The following is a 20,631-nucleotide window of genomic DNA, read 5'->3' as shown; positions in this document are numbered from 1 at the left end:
AAAATGTGAGACATGAATAAATACATGCATTTATAAAGACGTAAAGGGAGAACAGTGTGTGTGCAGTGCAAAACACACAAATGAATAAATGTGCCCATGCAGCATATTTTTTTTCATTTGTGTACATGTATATTTACATGCCTTTTTTTGGGGTGGGGGTTACACATGTTTCACATAATCTTGGTTAGTTTACTTGATTAAAAATGGAGAGGAAGAAAACACCAATCTCCAGTTATTAATTAGCTGTCCGTGAAAAAAATTCCCCATTCCCAATCTGACACTAGTGTAGAACAGCGGACAGCAGTGATAATCATGTCAGTGAGGCTTGGCTCAATGTTCTGAGGGGGCTAAATGGCCCCCATATGGTCCACTGGCTGGAGCCTGCTCGCACCATGCTCTTATTAAACTAGTGCTTAATATACCAAGGTAAAGAGGGACACACACACACATACACACACTCAGTAATGCATACTCTCAGCTGTAAGAAACAAATCAAGGCATCTGACAAGGGATTGGACACAAAGGGACAGGAGGACAAGGAGGTGGTGTTTGTTTCTGTGTTTGTGTGTACATGTGGTGTGTGTGTCTGTGTTTTGAGAGACTGACGCTGTACAATTGTTGACTTGCCATCTGTCATCAAGCAAAGAATTCTGTCTTTGTGTGTATGTGTGTGTGTGCGTGCGTATATAGAGAGGAAAGATGAGACAGAAAGGAAAGAAAGAAACAGTGAGTGAGGTGCAGATGTCTCACAGCATAGCGGCTGGAACATGAGGTTCAACAGCAGACTGCTGCATGAGAGGAGGTGGAGGGGGAGAGCTGAGAAGAAAAGATGACGAACATCTGCCATATTCAGATATTGCTCCGTGGTTTGAGTGTTTCTACACAATATTTTGAGCTAGAATAGGCCTGGGAAATGGCCTGCTCATTAAATATCTTGCAGGACTAGACAGTCAAGTTCATAAATATTCTTCAGTATTTAACCAATAACGTGATTTTTATCTCCTTTCCCCAACTTTTTGTTTCACCGGGCATGTGTCTTTGTTGGTGAAGCAGGTGAGAAACAGGAAACAGGTGAGCCATTTTACACAGAGAACAAAACCACTGAGCAAGGAGGTGCAACTATAAGCCTAAAGAGAACTTTAAAAGTCAGGTGCTGTTTGTGTAGCTGGTGTTCTTTCTCTTTATGTTGGAGTGGAAAGTGGAAAAATAAACTTCCTCAGTGACTTTTTCTCTCTCTCTCAACAGTAGAGTTTCTCTGTAGTTCAGTCATCTACCATTTCCTCTTGACTGATTTAGGGAAGTGGCATATTTAATAATTTGTCTGCCTTCACTTTTAGATTGATTAACACTTGTTTGGATGTTTTTTTTTTTTTTTTTTCCCCACTTTCAGTAATGAGCTGTCATCGGCTCAAGCAACGTTAACTTCATTTCACTCATCTTTTCTTCACTTTGCTTCATAACTGTTCCCAAAAGTGGGAACTGTAAATCAGAACCGAGTTGATTTCCTTGAAATTATCAAGCAAGTGCACAGAGGCCACAAAAGCTCATATGGTTCATCTGAATTTCCCCATTCTGGTGAATGAATTTTTTATATCACTGCAGTTGGTGTTAAAAGTTCGGCTTGATTTTTAGTCTGGCCATACTCAGTGTATGTTTTAGGCTTTGAAGGATATTGAAGGATTATTTTTCCATTAGTATTTGGCTAAAACTGATCACAGCATAGATAACACATACATTTGGTTGTTTTTAAGTGTCTGGGAGCCCTCAGTGTCTGATCCTGGTCAGCTGAGGTGGACAGGTTGTCAAAAACAGCCTCTTAGACAGAAAGGCATTACAACATGACAAGCACCAGCTCCCAGAGAGAAGAGTCTGTTGGAGTTAAACTGATATACAGAACTGTCTGCCACCTCAGAGTGTGACAGACAGGCAAGCAGTCACTAATTGCAGTCACACTGTGATTTGTTTGTCCAAATTCTACAATACTTCCTGCAGTTACACTACCAGATTTTAAATAAATTGTCCATCCATCCTGCCATTCATTCAGCTGTCAGTTCATTACTTACCCAGGTTGGGTCATGGAGGCAGCAGTTTAAATAGAAATGCCCAGACCTCCCTGAGATACCCAGGATGCTGGAGTGACAGAATATCTCTAGCATCCTTGGTATGCTTAGGGGTCTCCTCCTGGTCGGGCATGCCCAAACCACCTTAGCTGACTCTTCTGAGCCTTTCACTGTTTACTCTGAGCCAAATGACTGAGTGGTTGAAGACACACGTACAGTATATGACCATGTTGGTTTTTACTGCTGTTTCAATGATAGTACAGTACAGGAACTTAGAGATTCTCAGATTGCAGAGAGGAAGATGTTGCAACAACTTGCAAAGACAAGACTTCTGAAGAAAACATTCAAATAAAGAAAAGAAAAACAGCTCAGCTTCCTGTTTTGACTTCTTCTACTCCTATACCAGCGCTGTAGCAAAGTTTTTTCTTTTTCTTCTGTTGTTCAGGAGAAAACTGCAGCGAGTCCTGTGCGCCTCATGCTCAAGTGTAGACACTGAAGGGGCTGTGGTGAAGTCACAGTTGGTGTGCGACACAACCAATGTGGTGACCATAAATAAGGCTTAAGGTGGGGATTGTATTCTGTTGCGTACACAAACAGCTATAGACACCACAGCCATTCCTGTTTTTTAAGTCTGCCTGACACCATGTAATTGGTACCTTGTGGAGGAGTTTTTCCTTGGAGAAGTCCATACAGTCATAAAAAATTGACAGGCATGCAGATGTCCACATGAATGACAAAATTTACATCACTTGTACCCAAGAGTTTCCTTGCAGACTTGCAGATATGGAACTTATGCTTTTAAGTGTGAGCCCCTACCAGTGTAAGCTCATTCTTATAGCTGTAGTTTTGTTCTTTAGGTTACTACCCACAGCTCATGGCCCTAGGAGCAGGAATGTAAATGGCTTTGCTTTCACTCTTATCTCTCTTTACCACAATCAATGGCCACAACATCCTCATCTCTGCAGCTGCCGAGCGACTCTATCTGTCAAATCTCCAGCTGCACTCTTCCCATACTTATGAACAGGACCCTGAGATTATAGATTAACAGTATCTTGTAACAATAATTTAAATGGGCTTACACGCAACTCTTTCATTGGACAGAGTCATGGCTAACTGTCTTTTTGAGACATCAGGAAGTTTTAGTTGCAGGTGAACCAAAACAAATGTGATTTTCATACCAACAATGAAACATGACTAATTGTGAGGGAACTGATTAAGGCTGTGTTGTATTTTATAAGCTTGATTAACCGCAGCCTATCACATATCCTTATATACATTAACTAAAATTCAACTGTATCCAACCGTGTGATGTACTTCATCGTATAAGAAAGTAAATAAGAGAGAGAGTCATATTTCTGGTTATTTGTTGACATCACAATCTCTGAGCTGCAAGAACAAACTTTAGAGAGAAAATAATAAAAGTGTGTGAATGAACTGCTTTAAATATGCCCACAGTGAATTCACCATAATGGACAGATGGGCACACATGGAGGCAGGTGGAGAGACAGACAGGTAAACAGGCAGGACAGAGAGGCGAGCAGAGAGCAGCAGTTAGTGAGGTGGAGAGCACTTACTGTCGGCCCTTCAGTGCAGCACATGAATGGAGCCTTTGAATGAGGCGCGGCTGGGCTGGTGTGTGTCAGGGGAGAGTATGGGCAGGGGGGTGGTGCTCTTGACAATACTTGGGGTATAGTACTTGATTGTTTACTCTTGCCCGCGGGGCTGGGTAATTGTGCTCTGGTGTGTGCGTGCATGAGTGTGTATTTGTGGTTAGAGTTTTTTGTGTGTGTGTGTGTGTGGCTCTATAAAGTTTACAGGCATTCAAGGAGATAAATGGCACAGTGTTTCTCTGTTGATCTAGAAGAGTATGGGGGCTTTACAAATGATTTTGGCAGCGGGGGGGGGGGGGGGGGGGGTGTGTCTTGTGTTGGCCACACAAACACTCACACGCACACATAATGCCAGCTGCCGCCCACAGCCTCAGCCCAGCATTTCTGAATTATAATACAGGGCCAACCACTCTGGAATAATGGTGATTTACACACACACACATCCATGCACAAAGCTTTGCACCTGTTCCCACTGCTTAACTGGACAGGATTGGGCTTCACCACCACACACACACGCACGCATACCCCCCTTGTGTCTGTTGTGGGCAATACTTAGACAGCTGTGTCTGTCTCCTGACCCTCCCAACTATTTCTGATGGCAGCTATTCTCACTGACTGATTGGTCCAGCTGTGTTACTCTGTTCCCCTGATTGGATGGTTTTACATCCAATGAGGCAAAGGAGCAGGATAAGAATTTGATATGAATATGAATGTCAGATTTAAATGGGGAACCTCAAAGAAATGCAATTCTAAGTGTTAATGCACAGTATGAATACAGCAAATATTGAATGGGGGGAAAAATTTAACCCACTGTAAAATTGCCATTGGTTTTTTTTTTTTTTTCTCCACTGTTTTGAGTTTGCTTTTGTTCCTCTTTTTGTTCCAGGCTAACAAATAAAATCGTATTTAAAATTCACCTCTTTTAAAATCTTTAACTTCTTCATCATTTGAACATTTACCCCAGATAAAAAGCCAAAGACATTGGTGAATGGTGATACAGGAGCAAGTCTGGGCTGATACTGATATTCAGCTGAAATCAGTAGTTTCCTACTGTAATGGCTAGTCAAATTCTGCTATCTTTGGTGTTAATATGATGATTTTCATTTGTAAACAGCACCTTCAAACATGAACTAACTGAAAATAGGTGACATTAATAATCGAGAAAAGTAAATGCTTCATTTGAAACTCTTTAGCACCTATTAATGTATTTTTTAAGATTTAAATTTTATTTCTATTAAAAGTCATACAGAAATGTGTACACAGCATTTAATTACTGACATCTGCATTAAATGTAGATGCCAGTCATGTAAAAATAAAGAAATGAATGGTGCTAACACACAAGGAGAAAACACAGAGAAGCAATATACCAGCAATATACCAGCAATCAGTACAATATGATTAGCCTGCTTATTGGCTCTGTGTGCCTTTCCTAATCTCATTGGATCCACTGCTTTCTGAGCACACGCAGCATGTCATTCCTAATGTTATCGGGTGTTTGAATGCAAAGGATTTTTGTTCTGGTTAGCTCAGATTGTATTTTACCTTCTTGATATGCTAGAAGACATACAAACAGATCAGTCTTCCTGTTTTCAGTGACATGCTGCCTGGGTAGTTGTCAGTGTGGGGGTGGATATATATATAAATGTATGTAGGGGAAACAGACCATCTAACTGAGCTGTTTTGAATATTGACATAATTTACGGATTTAAACCTGGATTGTCTCGTTAATGATGCTATCATTTGAGCTTCAGTATGTGCTTAACTACTTAAACTGTAGCATCTTAGATAGTAACAAACAAGCTATGAATTAAAAAGTGAAAATATCTCAAGAGCAGGGGTTAAAGTGGGCTGGCACGATCTGAAACAGTGTTCTGGCAGCTTCAGTTAATGAGCAACTAAATCTCATTGGTAGGATAATGCAGATTACAAATGAGTGAATTTTTCTTGTATTCAGTCTCAAAAGTTCAGCACCAGTCGGTTTCAAGTAGAGATGTACTTATTCATTGCTGAAACTGAAAACAGAAGACTTTTAATGTGTAAGGAGAAGAATTTGTACTGAACCAGTCCTCATTTACTGTACAGGAGGCCATTCTGGGCCCAGGTGTGTCTCCTGCCACTAATGGTACTTCTTCACAGGACTGATTTCTGCAAACAGAAGAGCACAGAACAAAAATCTGGCAAGCTGGGCAGATGGGGCATCTCAAAACCCTTTGAATTACATCATTAAATCAGAAAACTCCTCACACTTTTATAGTTCAGCAGCCTCTGTGGGTATTTGTGTGTGTGTGTGTGTGTGTGTGTGTGTGTGTGTGTGTGTGCACGCGTGCGTGCGTGTGTGTGTGTGTGTGTGTGTGTGTGTTACATAGCTGTTCTCTTTCAGAGATACAAAGAAAAGGTTTGATGCGGTGTGTGTGACAGGCCCTGCACAAAACAGTCACATAATAAAACTAAAATTGAAAAATATTTTCTGTCTGGGATGTTGTAACCTAGGTTTGAGCTTTTTAACCAGTTGGTTAAAGCCTTCCTTTTCCACCATTAGGATTGGCTTCATATATTTGGCCACACAGTATGTAACTGCATCAGTAATTTCCATCCACCTTCTACTCTTCCTGTCATATGGAGTCTAACTAGCGAATGCTCCAACAATGCTTGGTTGAGCCATTTCATTACTTTTAGGCCGTACATCACCTGCTGTTTGTATCTCCTCCTGGGGTGCCTTCCTAGCCTGGTTTCTCTCCGTGGTGTGTTTTTTGCCTCAAGTGGTGAAACAAGTTTGTTGTTTCCACCTTTACCGCTTTCATCAGAGGTGAACACATGGCTCTGGCTGTTAGACACATCTGGGCTTGTCTCATTGTTGTGTTCATTTAGGGAACATAAACGCATGGCGTTGCTATAGCAAATCAATCATAATATGACCCTTTTTTATCACGTAAAAACTGGACCCCAGTCTGCATGAATCTGTGGTTCTAAAAGGTGATGTGGCATCTGAAATATTTTGGTTTCTGGCATTTCTTTGTTTCATAATTTCAGAACAGACCTTCCATGTGTTGGTATTAAACATCAAATACTATCTGTTGAATAATTTTATTAGTGCAACAAGACCACATCATGTGTCAATCCTAAAATAAGATGGCATAATTCTGTTATCTAGTTGTAAAACTCATCTTAATATATTTAGTAGGTCTTAACTGATACTTGCCTCCTACTGATTATGTCTGCCTTCAATTCAAGTTTGTTACCCTTCCAATTAACTTTGTATTGGCAGATAGATATGATAGATAATGTAGTTTGTTGCCCATAACTTCACTAGGTAATGCCACAAAAAACACCAACTGTCTAGACTTTGATTTTGAATTTAATGTGTTAAAAATGGGGTTAAGTCAATTGCACAATATTTTGATGAAACAGAAACCAAAATGAAGAAAGAATTGTGATAGATGGCATGTACAGTAAAGATGCAGATAAAGTGGTTAGAGCAGTGAATTAAGATGTGAAGACTTGAGTTTCCTGATGGAAGTGACCTTCAGTGGTCCATAGTGTGCGTGTGTGTGTGTGTGTTTGTGCACGCGCGTGTTGGGGGGGGGGGGTAGCTGGGTAGTAAAAGCCTCCTGTCTGGCACAGGTGGTGTTGAGCAGGAGCCCTCCAGCTAAGATGCTAATATGCTAACACTGCAGTAATCCTATGGTGCCTTAGGAAGCAACAGACCCTCATCTCCAAGAATGCACAGGGATAACTTCTTGTGTATAAAAAACACACACATAGATTGTCTATTTCTGCAGGTAGACATTCAGTCAGCTTCAAACTGACATCAACTGACACACAAACACAGAGCTACCATTTTATATATACCATTCTCTCATACACACACACTCCCACAGCAGTGCAGTGAGGGGGATTAGAATGAGCAGCGCCTTGGCTGCACTGTGTCTGTCAGTCACTCTCCAGTTCTGTGTCAGCATCTCAGCAGTGGCCACCATGCTCCAGGGAGCCACCACCATCTGCTGGATTGTAGTGGTACTGCAGGAGAAGGTAACAAGAGTTCACAAGGACTACATGAGAAAAATAAGTCAGAAAAAAACATAAAGGGTTTTCAGTACAAATTCTGTAGTGCAGTGGCAATGTATTCCAAAAGAAATGGTGTATTCCTATATTGTGAATTTGCAGTATGTTGCCTCTGCGTGCGTGTGTGTGTGTGTGTGTGTGTGTGTGTGTGTGTGTGTGTGTGTGTGTGTGTGTGTGTGTGTGTGTGTGTGTGTGTGTGTGTGAGAGAGAGAGAGAGTGCATGTGCCTGTACCTCCTTTTGTACCAGCTGGGGGAGCAGAGGGGCACCAGGGCAGGCTGCATGCATGTGTGAGTGTGTGTCTAAGTGCACCCAGCACAGCTTACCAGGAGGCTCTGGCTGTGTGCAGCTGGCTGGGTGAAATCTCCTTGGCCCCCAAGGGATGGACATACTCCCATGGGTTTACACTCAATCTGGTCACCCTGTGGCTGCCCTGCCCTGTCCCAGCTTTCCATCACTGCCATCACACACACACACACACACACACACACACACACACACACACACACACACACACACACACACACACACACACACACACACAGACAGAGCCTTCTCTCACTCAGTATCTTGCTCAACATTTCCCCTCACCCTTCACCATGACATCCTTTTCATCCTTACACTGTTGCAACCTCCATGAAGTCTCGCCCCACGGACAGAGCTATAAGCTTCTACAGTTACTCCAGCACTAAACCTTTAAATACAGCTGCAGCTTCAAACTGAACCCACCCCCCATCCCCGTTCTTATATGCCTTCTTACTTTTACAGGGAGCATGCAGCATAACTTTTAAAGCATTCACGCACATACTCACACACTAACACCAGTCCAGCCCAATGTGGTAATGAGACTAATGCATGCTAAGTGGATTGGCTTTGAAGAGCCTGGATTCGCCTTAAGATGTCTGAGCAGACTAGAGTTAGAATTGCTGGGGTCGAGGTCATGCATACAGGCATTTCCTAGTAAATGCACACATGGATGATGGAGTAGACTCTTCAGATAATTCTAAAATTTTGTGCTGTTTTGAACCAGAGAGAATAACAGTAAACGTCCTGCATGTATTGGACATACTGTGACATGTCTTCTTCAAGTGTCTTGCGGCACAGTTCCCAGTTTTCTTATACCCCAGTTCTCTCTGTGTGGTCACCACACAGTTACTTTCCCCCCTTTTCATTTACTTTGCACAAGTTTGGTGCCTGATGTTTAGCTAATTCCTATTATTCTTCCTTCTCCACACTCACATAGACATGATAAACTCCTCCAAACACTGCCTTCTAAAGTATGTTTACTTTGTCTGTAAAGAGGTAAGCTCAAAGTCCACCTGTCAGTTTGACTCTGTTATTTCATGGTGCTTCATTGAACTCCTGACAGCCAATACTTCCCTGTCCACCTACTATAACTTAACTAACTTAAATACTACTATAACTTAACTGCGAATAACATTTTTGCATTTAATGCTTTTTAAATGTTAAACACTGCAAGTAAGATAAATTTTTTTGTTTTTATGCATATTTTTTATTTTCAGTAAATGAATTCATAGTCTGATTAATAAAAGAAAAGAAAAGAACTGCTTTCCAACCGTCTTGGCTATTTTATTTTTTCCTGTTACAGCCAGGGTTATTCTAGTTAACTAAACACCAAACCAAACACTAAAAAAACATTTTAAGCTGAAAAAAAAAAAAATAGATTTACTAAACAAAAAAAAACCAAACAAACAAACAAAAAAAAAAAAAAATAAAAATACAGGAAAAAATTCTTTACTTTTAGTCTTGTCACATTTCTCAACCTATAATGTATGAGGATGTATTGGTGCAGATGTTTAGTAAGACTGGAATGTGTAATAATAATTAAAAAGACTAATAAATGCTTAACTAAAACTATACATTTTCAGACAAAAAGCCTAAACTGGAACAAGGAAACCTGATCTGGAAACGAATTGAAACTAACCTGCATTAAAAGCAAAAATTCAAGGCAAAATAGAAATAAAAACTAATTAATTAAAAAAAAAAACTGTAATAAATCTGACTACAGTCAAACCCTGTTATATGCAAGTGAGCGTGGTTGGTGTTATGTGGCCAGACGTTCCTTTTTCTGCTGGTGAGCTGCTGTGTATGTGCTGGAACGTGACAGAAATTTCCCTCCATCCTCTTCCCCGCCTCTCCCTACCTCTATACACCACCACCCACCACCTCTCCAGCTCCCAGAGTGCCAGTCACACAGCCCCGTCTCTGCACCATCTGCATATCAGCTCTAGCCTCGGCCAAAGCATTAAATTAAATCCCTGTTTGGGTTGATTAACAAATGGCTGGTGAGCTCACATAGTTATGGACTTATTTATTTAATTGTCATCAAAGCTTTTCCTGATTTTTCGTCTGTCGTGTTCTCAGCTAAAATGTGGTTAAATCAGGGGAGCAGAGGTGTACTGATGTCCTTAAGGAGCCAGTGTGAAACGGAGAGATGGAGAGAGATGTAAAGAAGTTTGTGCAAGTTTGTGTGTCTCATTTCTGTTTTGCTGGCTGAATTTCAGCTTTGTCATTTGTACCTGTCTCCCCATTTTATCCTCTCTACGTTTCTCTCACTGATTCTCTCCCCTTCTTCCCTCCTCCCTGAAATGAATAGTTAATCAGTCCGCTAATTGAGTGACAGTTAGCGAGTGCATTGTTGTAATTGTCCAATCAGAAAGCTTGGAACGGACACAGTCACAGCTGATTCATCTCTGCCTCTTTCTGCTAAATCCACAAGCTGCAACTGGAGGAGGTGCCAACGAGGTTTATTTCTCCTAGAAATTCCAAAATTACTTTTAAAGAGTCTAGTTTGATTTTTATGTTTATTGTAGACTGTTCGGAGTCAGTGTTACACTTTTATTTAATATTTTCCTAGCAGTAAAGTAAAAGTAAAGGGAACAGGAATAAATGTATGAATATGCAACCGCTTATTTGTAATTATATGGAAAAGAGCACTTTAGAACTCATGCGGAAGTCTATATTTTGTCAGCTTTTTGAAGCAATTTGAATATACTTCAGAATGGTTTATCCTATTCTCCTAAACATCCTCTGTTCCTTAGATCCTTCAGATCTCCCACGTTCTCCTTTTTTACTGATACCCTGTCGTTCTAACAAGAAACAAGAGACTCCTGTTGTTTTAAGCACTGTGTAGTGTAGTATTTACTAATTGGCCTTAAGGGAAAAGTAAAGTTGTGCAGAAAACTAAATGAAACTGAAGTGAGGAGTTCGAGGGAGATGGTGTGGGAAGGAGACCGGCTGTTCTGTTTTCTCCAGCAGTCCAAGCTAGAGACATGTGGCTCCCCAGACAAGCTGTCCAGAGTGGGAGAGCTCGCTGGACTCATTACAGGCAGGGCCAAGACGGGATAGCTTGACAGAACAGCATTGGATCATACAGTGAATTGGATCGGTCAGAGCAGAATTGTTTTAGTCTGCGTGTGTGTGTGTGTGTGTGTGTGTGTGTGTGTGTGTGTGTGTGTGTGTGTGTGTGTGTGCGCGCGCGCGCGCATGCATGCATGCGCCTGCCTGTGTTTGTTTGGAACAGCGTGTGTGGACAACTGTCCATCTCCTCTCTCGCCGTCTGTGCCACCCCTGGCTGCCCCCTCCCCCGCCCCCCAGTGGACATGTACACACAGAAAAACACACTCACAGACTCACACACACTCACGTACACGCTGTCTAGGCCTGGCCAGAAGGATCGCTTAAATGTTTTCAGTTGTACTGGACAGCTGAGGGATGAAGTGGCCAACCACAGGCTTCCATTGGTTGGACACCTCATCTAGAAACTGACTCATAGAAATGACTGGATTTGGACCGGCAGGCCAGCCATCGCTGCCAGTTTATAATAGTTTTATCAGTATAACTTTCTCTTTATCTTCATCCATTTTGACAGTTAATCCATCTCTTTTTCAATCCATTTTGAAGTTAAGTAGAGTTTCTTTTTTCCAGATGATCAGTTTCCACTTCCATTCCCTTTTAAGCTCACAGCTGAAACAGATAAACCTCTGAACTGCTCACATACAGTACCAGTCAAAAGTTTGGACACACTCACCTATTCATATGAATGGGTGAGTGTGTCCAAACTTTTGACTGGTACTGTATATCTATAAGAGTTGAATACAGTTACACAAGCATCTTTACAAAGATGGTTTAGATCCGCAGTGCCAAACTCATTTTGTGTGTCATGATACCAGTACCAGTAGAAATATTTAATTCTTAATACCCAATTTGCTACCATGGTATAAAAACCAAAATGATTACCCCATGTACTTAAACATAAACTACTTTAATAAAAAGTCTTTTTAAATCACCGGCATGATGGTTTGTTTAAACTGTAAACATCCCAAGACTGAATTCTTGGAATGGTTGCTGAGTATTGTAGTAAAATTACTACAAGGTTCCATTACATTAGTGTCAGCATTTGCATAATGTTATATGCTGTCTAGGCCTGGCGAGAAGGATCGCTTAAATATCTTCAGTTGGACTGTACAGTTTAGTTTTTATTGCAAACATTTTATTCTGTGTAACAAAGTTGATTACAAAACAGCAATGCCAGCTGCTTCAGACAAAATGATGATGTGTATTTCAGGATAACAGTGCAAAGTATTTCCATACCCAACTCTTGTCAACAAAAGAAAGCTTAGTAAGCTCCACCCCGACCCCATCTGAGTCGGGGTGGAGCTGTTGCAGCAGCCACGCTAATCACCATCTTCCATGTGTAATTTTTGCTGTGCCATGTGTAGTCTTCCTGTGCTTGTGGGCATCCTTATTCTTCTTCTGCAGCATGCAAGAATAGACTAGAACACTTGGTACCTACAATAACTTGGATAAACACCCTGAGATATCTCATGGCATGTGCAGAGCAAGTCACAATGAAGCTGCAAAAGCACAAAACCATCATGTCAATAGATTATGGACCTAACCAGCGATAGTATTTTAATCTTTATTATTACATTTTCACTTCAGTTTAGTAATTCTGTCATCACTGCTCCTGGAATAATAGTACATTTTACTGAAAAAAAATTAATCAACTTCCCTGCAATTTTTACACTTTGCAAAGCCATCTAATCAGGGGGACTGGACTCTTTGGTGGGCTGATTCTGCCCCTGTGCCAGTTCGACAGCCCAGGTTTAGAAGTCTTCCATAAAGATGACTCATGATATGTCCAATCATTACAAACAATGAACATTATAACATCTGTATTTAATTCAATTTTTACTGTATCTTTGTCTTTTGAAAGTCAATCCAGCTCTTTCTTAATCCAGTTTGAAGTTAACTAGAGTTTCACTTTAAGTTTCTTTCATTCATTAGATAGATCAGAACCTCTGAATTAATCTTTCAATACAGTGACTCTGATACAAATCAGAGTCACTGTATTGTCACTGCTAAGCACAGTTACAGAAGAGAAAACTTCATCATAAAGTTTTCCAGACACAGTCTCTACAGGCATTAAACATTATAACCTTCAGTATTTATCGCAGGACTTTATTGTCTTAGATAATATTTTCTGGACTTTTTAAACCATGTGTTGTTTATAAAGTCTAGTGATTTTTCACTTACATTTATTCACAAAGTAGTAATGAAAGAAACATTCATTCCTGCTCCAGGGAAGCGAAACCCTCAAAGTACAACAAAATGCTGAATTGATTAACCACGAACCTCATTAAATATTTATTATCTTCTTCTATGCCTGATTATCTGTTATTGTTTGGCCAGAATAATGAGATATTCTCTTTTTGCTTGCTTATAATCTACTCTCCCCCCACCACCATTTTTTTTTTTTGCCTTGCTTTCTTTATTAATTTTTCCTTCATCTTCCGTATGCCTCTCTCCACCCCTCCCATTCAGCCCCTCTCACAGCACTCTGTTTATCAGTAGCAAGTGATTCAAAGAATATGCTTTGTTTCTGAAAGAACAGGAGAAGGCAATAGGAAAGGAGGAGTGAGTGGGTGGATTTGTGAAAAAGAGAAAAATAGAGACTGGGAGAGGAGAGGAGAGGTGTGATTTGGTAGCCCTGATGACGCACTGGCACCCACCAACATTTTATGTGTCTGTCTGTCTTTGTGGTGGTTCAGATCAGTCGCGACTGCTCCCCTGTGTGACACACACACACACACACAGACACACACACACACACAAATACACACATGCACCTCTACCACCATCAGCGCCCAGAGGTACCGGCAGGGCCCGCAGTCGCATGGTTCCTTCAGCGGAGCAGGTGTTTTTCCGCGATGTGTTAACGAGCACGGCCTGCTGTCATTTCCGCTTTAAATGGATGTCGCAAATAGAACACACACACATATATAAGCTCTGTCTGTTCTCCTCTCCTAGTGAATTAGCTGAAGCAAGGTGATCGGAACTGTTACTGAGCTTTGTTTGTCAGCTATGAGTGTTTCTACGCATATGCATCTTTATTGTTATCTGCACAGGCTGTGTAAAAGTGTAAACATATTGGCTAGTTAATTTAAAGGCGTTGAGGTTTCTGCTTCTTAAAATTACAAACTGAGACACAGCTCCCATCTCGTCCTGTCTTTGCACTCTTTGTGCTTGTCCAACTTTGTGTAAATCTGCACATGTGCACTTTAATCCATGTGTGTATCCATGCTGTTTTCCAGTAAGCGTTATCCGCCTCTGTAGTGTGGAAGTGCTTGACACTCCTGTAATCCTGCAGCGGGTCATCTGATAAAGCTGTGGTGCCACCTTTGCATCAGTCTGTGCCAGCCAGTTGGGTAAAACTCTGTCACCAGCTGCTCAGCAGATGTTTTTATTTGTTGCTTAGACAGCGATGGCTGTCTAAGAAGGGTTATTTTCTATGCGCAATCTTATCTCATGTCCCCTCATCTCATCTCATCTTATCTCATCTTATCTGTCTCTTCTTCCTTCTCTTCTAGTGACCAGTGGTTTGTGTAGATTTGTGTGCACAGTGTGTGTGTGTGTGCATGTGAGTATTTGGTAGAAGGGTCATCACCTCAACACCTGCCCATGTATCAGCCAGATGATGTTTCTGGCATGGATAGTTTGAGTTCTGCACTGGTAAACATGTTTTTGTCATTTTTTACATGATAATCCGATCTGAATCTGGCAAGCGCTGTGGGAGCCGTAGAGATGCTGTGTGTATATGTGTTTGTGTAACACTGCAGCGTGTATGTGTGTGACATCCCTTGGACAGATGAGAGTTGAGCGGACAGGCTCTTAACTGTCCAGGGAATAAAATCTGTATTTAAAATCCTTAGCATCATAATTGTTGTTGTTGTTAATGCGACTATCCATATATCATGATGATTAAAGTAATCATCACAACCCCTGACTGCACTATTGCATCAGCATCACTGTTTCCTCTGAGTCTGATCTAAATTAAGTTGTGTGTGCACCAAGTATTTTATTAAGGAACTCCTAATTAGTTTTTTCTGATTGTGTTCGTCTTTCCTTCCAGGTGAATACATAAAGAACTGGCGACCACGCTACTTCCTGCTGAAGACAGACGGCTCTTTCATCGGCTACAAAGAGAAACCTCAGGATGCTGACCTGCCCTACCCCCTAAATAACTTCTCAGTAGCAAGTATGTTACCTACAACATATGCCAAAATAGACTGTTGACACTCTGCTCTAAACCTTAATGTACATATACCTTTACATTGTATACATACAGGAACATCAAAGGCAAATGAGAAATGATGGTCCACAGATTCCTGTCAGAAGGATGCAACATACAGATTAAAACATACTGATGGAGCATCTTTTTGTTTTACTTTCATAGTTCAGTTGATAGATCAGGTCAGGACATTAGACACATGTCAAACTATAGGTGCTTTCCTGAAGTGTATACAGAAAGAATAATATCCGTGAACCTGCATCTTTTCTCTACATATATTACCAAAGTGCCCTGCATTGTTCGCTGTAGGCTCGTAATTAAGTGATGATGATGATATGGCAACACCTCCTGTAATTAACCCCAGAGGGGAACATTTCAGTTCAATGAAGATTCTCTGCAGGTGGTATTGAATCATTGTCTTGGTCTAGGACACCTCAGCACTTGACAAACTTTTAATAACCAACAGTATTGCCTCCGACCGCTTGTACTTTCATGTTAACCTCACCTCTGTCATTTATAGAGATGGTACAACACAGTCATTGCTTATAAGTCTTACAGAGTTCACTAAGGACTCTAATTAACTGATTATCAGTATATCAGCTGTCTGCACCTGGTTCACATGTGCAACAACACTGTTGACATATGTCGTTAACCGGTAAATGAGTTAACATTATTAATTTTATTTTCTCTCAGTCTAATTGCCATCATCATCTGTCATTGTTCATACAATAAATATAGATTCACTAAAAGTGCTTTCAGGCCAGTAGTCTCACATAAGACAGAACTGACTTTCTATTGACCAACAATACACCTTTCTATTTTTAAGACATCAGAGTTTCTCAAGTTAATGTTACTTTATATTACACATTGATTAAAGACATTAAGGCAGGGAAATGAGAATAACAGTGGACTTGGCTGGGGTTAGTAGAAATGCAATAAAATGCTTTTTCATGTAGAGTTGATTAAAAAATATCAGTCAAATCATAGTATAGATAATGTTAGAAAGTGCCTTATAGCAGATAAAGACTGAAAATCAAGAAAACAAAATCATTAGCAACTGTAATTCCATCTGTGCATGTGAACATCAGCCTAACAATTAGGGAGGCAAGAAGATAGTCATACCTCTGTCAGTATGAAGAAATGGGTATAATAAAAGTCCTTGGAGAAGTATGTTTTGAAATGCTTCAGGGTACTTGTGGAGGCAGTAAACTTTTTGTGTTTGTTTTTTGGGCGTACCGCAAGGCCTACCATTCAACTTGAAATTAGATAAATAAAAGGATAACCTTGCTTAATTTGAGAAAATTAACCAGATTATCTTGTTTCATAAAAAAAAAAAAAAAATACAGTGTACCACACAGCATCTGTCTGTCAGTGAATAAATGGGTCCACATTATCTAGTTGTTTTCTCTAGTTCATGTTTATACATAATCTGATTGTTACTAAGATGAGGTTTGCCCTCTTGGCACAGGACCTGATGCAGATGCCACCAAATTTATTAGCATGTATTCCCAATTAACAATGTATTACTGTATCTTAGATTTCAAAAACCGATTCACTTCAGTTAGGTTACTATTCTTTTAAATCAAATGGCACGTGAAGGGCATGGGAACTATCTGCAGAGCAGTGGAGAAGAGGTGCGAGATTAGGGCCAAAAGAGAAAATATGATGTATGGTAGAATACAAGCTGATACCTCAGAGAAAATTATAAAGAATGGTACATCGAACAGTGGAGGTGGAGAATGAAAGATAGGCGTCCGGAAGGGAGGACAAGTACAGGGAATGAGCGATGGTAGTTGATCAGAGGTGGTAGAGGAGAGAGGAAGAAGAGAGAAGGGCAGAGATGGAAGGATGATTAGAGTGGAGGAAGCGAAGGATGGAGGGATTGGAGGGTGAGTGAGGAGAGGAGGATCATCAGCAATGAACAGACAGGGAGGAGGAGACGAAGACAGGACTGGAGAATGAGGAAAAAAGGGAGAGAAAAGAGTTTGCGAGGAGGACAAGCCAGGCCATACATCCGGCCCTGGCTGCTTGGCACAGCGCTGGCATTGCCACATCTGTTGCCCAAAGCTGGGAGGCCAGGTGGTGTGTGTGTATGTGTATGTGTGTGCGTGCATGTGTATGTGTGTTTGTTTGTTTGTGCATGCTTGTGCGTGTGTGTTTGCGTGCGTGAACAACAGAAGTGGTCAGATGGAACAGAGATGGTACAGGCCTGTTCCCTGCAGAGGGACTCATACATACAAGCCTGTCACACACACACACACACACACACACACACACACACACACACACACACACACACACACACACACACACACTAAACTGCTACACAGATTTCACAATTGCCTGCTGTGGCAAACAACCCAATTTCATTCAAACTTCACTTTTACGTGTGTCTGTGTGTGTTTGTGTGAGCGTGTGTTTTTTTGGCATCAACCATAGCATAACATTGTTTTCATGCAACACAGTAGGCTGTGTTCACGAGTCAGGTTGTAACTTCTTTGTGTGTGTGTGTGCGTGTGTATGTTTGTGTGTTGTTTTGTGAGTTTACGTTGAAGCACTGTGGTGTTGTCATTAACCTTCCTGTCTATATTTAGGCAGAGCCATGACATGCTGTGCTGTGCCACAGTTAAACAGATAGCATTATAAAGAGGGGAAAGGAGAGATGGGCGAAGGAGAGTGGAGACTGACAGGAGACAAAAGGAGGTCAGAGGGGAGAAGAAAACAGGGGAGCAAGATGGAGGGTCATATATACATAGAGAGAGTAAGTGGGAGAGATGAGAGGATGAAAGATACCTCATTAGGCTCTTTAACATCAGCTCTCGTCCCCCCCAAAAAAAGAGACCGCGAAGGGGCAGTGAAGATGCATTCTTTCCCACAGTGAGCTCACAGCCCCATCTGGCTGTGTGTGTGTGTACGTCTCTGTGTTTGTGTACTGTAGTATGCATTTGTGCAATAATGGACTGCTGTATTGCCTATTTTCATAGAAATGTGTCTGTTCTGATAGTCACCAGATGCGTATGCGGTGCACCACATAATATCCCTTGGCACAGTTATTGGTTGCTGAAGTTGCCTGTTTTTGAACTAACAAATAAAAATATAAATGGTGTGTTTTCTAAATGATAATGTTAAAAGTAATTTTGTTACGTGTGTTAGTTTTCCAACTAAATGAATTCAAGTCTTACTGTAGTAATGATTAGGCCTTTTTAACAGCAGGTAGAATTACGTAGGGGAAAAAACACAGATAATTGCTAATAACAATAGCCTTGGCTTAGGGAGCATTAACCAAAATCTTTATTGCATGCAGTTAATGATAGAATAAGTACAAAACCCCCTGGAAAATCCAATGGCCAACTTCTCATACATGCACATTTTAAACTTGTTATAAGTTTTAGTTAGTCAGAAACAAACAACAAACAGTTGTACAGTAAAGACAACGCTGTCCCTCTGGGTACCTGTGTGAGTGTTTTTTTTTTTTTTTTAGAATGTCAGCTGATGAAGACAGAGAGGCCAAAGCCAAACACCTTCATCATACGCTGCCTCCAGTGGACCACTGTGATCGAGAGGACGTTTCATGTAGATTCCCCTGACGAGAGGTCAGTTCCCTTTAGGCGACAATTCCTAAAGTGTTCACCAATCGGGGTTTGCCCTGTGAGTGTCAGATCAATGAGTATCTATGTCTTGCTGATCAATGAGTGCAGCAGCAGGCTGAATGGAAAATGTATAATCCAATTAAGACCTAATAGTCAGAACTGTCTAATGGTATTTTATAATTAGAACCTATGTGCTATTGAATTATTTATTATTAATTATTTAGGAAATTGGACCTATGTAATTTGTACTGTGCAAAAGTCTCAAGCCACCCTTCAAGCAAAAATTCAAATGTAACAAAGGCAAAAATAGAATTTTTATTTGGGATCAGTGTCATGCTGAAAAAAGAAGCTCTTGCCAATCAGATGCTTTCCACATGGTATTACATGGTAGCTCAAACTCTGATGGTACTTTTCTGCTTTAATAATTCTTTCAATTTTGATAAGATCCCCAACACCACTGGCTGAAATGAAGCCCCAAACCATGACAGAGCCTCTACCATGTTTTACAGATGTTTTTAGACGCACTGTTATATCTCTCTCCTGACCTCCACACTGACTACAATGTGAACCAAAAATTTCACATTTGGATTTGTCACTCTATGAGACCCGTTGCCACTGTTTTTCAGTACAGTTCTTCTGTAATTTGGCATACCTCAGCCTTTTCTCCACATTTCCCTTCCTTGAGAATGGCTTCTTGACAGCCACCCTTCCACTGGGACATTTTCTGATGAAACTTCAATGAACAGTAGTTGGAGCAGTTGAAGGTCCAGATGCTCCATCCTGTGTCAGGTCTTTGCTGGATTTTTCCTATTTCTTAAGAACATTACTTTCAGATACTGTTAATCTGCTGTAGATAGTTATTCGGCCTACTACTATTGCTTTTGTCCTCTACTTGTCCAGTTTCCTTACATTTTAACGACACTGCACACCATGCTGTGAAAAAAAAAAACATGGACTGAAAATGACTGAAAAAGCAGCCAATGTCCAAAGAAACACTTTGAAAGCCTTGGTATTGCTCAAGTAAAGTATTGCTCCAGACCACTTTTTAAATATTACAACAGAGTCTGGCTTCTAGGAAGAAATGAGGGTTGTCTTGAGGAGGCTTTTTTTTTTTTTTAAGTGGAGCAAAAATACCCAAATGAGTATTTGTGTTCAAGTAAATAAATAGAATGTACATGGCTAAAAGAATCATCAAGGGCAGAGATGCAGTATGTATGAAGAGGTCTGTACTATACTGCTTTTGGTGGTGTGAGAGAGAAAGGAGAGGGTGAGAGAGAGAGTGGAAAGGAGACCTTTCAAGTTGCGTTGGCATAAATTCTCCAGCTGCTCAGTTCCTTTCTGAGGAGCTGAGGTGTTTATCTCCAGAAAATGAACAGCTTTGCCCAGAAGACCACAGATGCTTCTGTGCATCCTTTGAGTTTGTGTGTGTTTTTTTTTTTTTTTTTTTGGTGTGTCTGTGTGGGCTGCAGCTGTCTGTCTAACTTGGCGTTATATGTTGCTTTTGTAGTAGTTTAGTCTCTAGATAATCAAATAAATGTTTGAGAGTTAACATAAAACTAATAACTTTATATTGATGGAGGAAGTAGATGACTGTGTGCCAGATGTGCCTATGCTTTGTTGTAGAAGTGTGTATGCACAAGAGTTTTACATTATTGAAGTGGGTTGGAAAAAAAAGTCTGCATGTGGGACAACTGGGTGTCTGTGCTGGTGTGTGTTA

The 20,631-nt window shown here is 40.7% G+C and overlaps 1 protein-coding gene across 5 annotated transcripts in view; it reads left to right on the top strand.

The window, feature by feature from the left end:
* The window catches only part of akt3a (v-akt murine thymoma viral oncogene homolog 3a), a 68,206-nt gene that overhangs the window by 28,264 nt on the left and 19,311 nt on the right, over positions 1-20,631 (top strand). For all 5 annotated transcript variants that reach the window (XR_004021111.1, XR_004021110.1, XM_030748550.1 and 2 more), the window contains 2 exons: positions 15,166-15,291; positions 18,806-18,917. Coding sequence is in view for 3 of the 5 variants with exons in the window: in XM_030748550.1 (XP_030604410.1) it covers positions 15,166-15,291; positions 18,806-18,917 (238 nt within the window). In the remaining 2 variants the exon portion in view is untranslated. The remainder of the gene's footprint in view (positions 1-15,165; positions 15,292-18,805; positions 18,918-20,631) is intronic.

Source organism: Archocentrus centrarchus, chromosome 15 (genome assembly GCF_007364275.1).
Source record: "Archocentrus centrarchus isolate MPI-CPG fArcCen1 chromosome 15, fArcCen1, whole genome shotgun sequence".
Classification (NCBI taxonomy): Eukaryota; Metazoa; Chordata; class Actinopteri; order Cichliformes; family Cichlidae; genus Archocentrus; species Archocentrus centrarchus.
The sequence above is the reverse complement of the archived record's forward strand: the minus strand, read 5'-3'. Positions and strand labels throughout refer to the sequence as shown.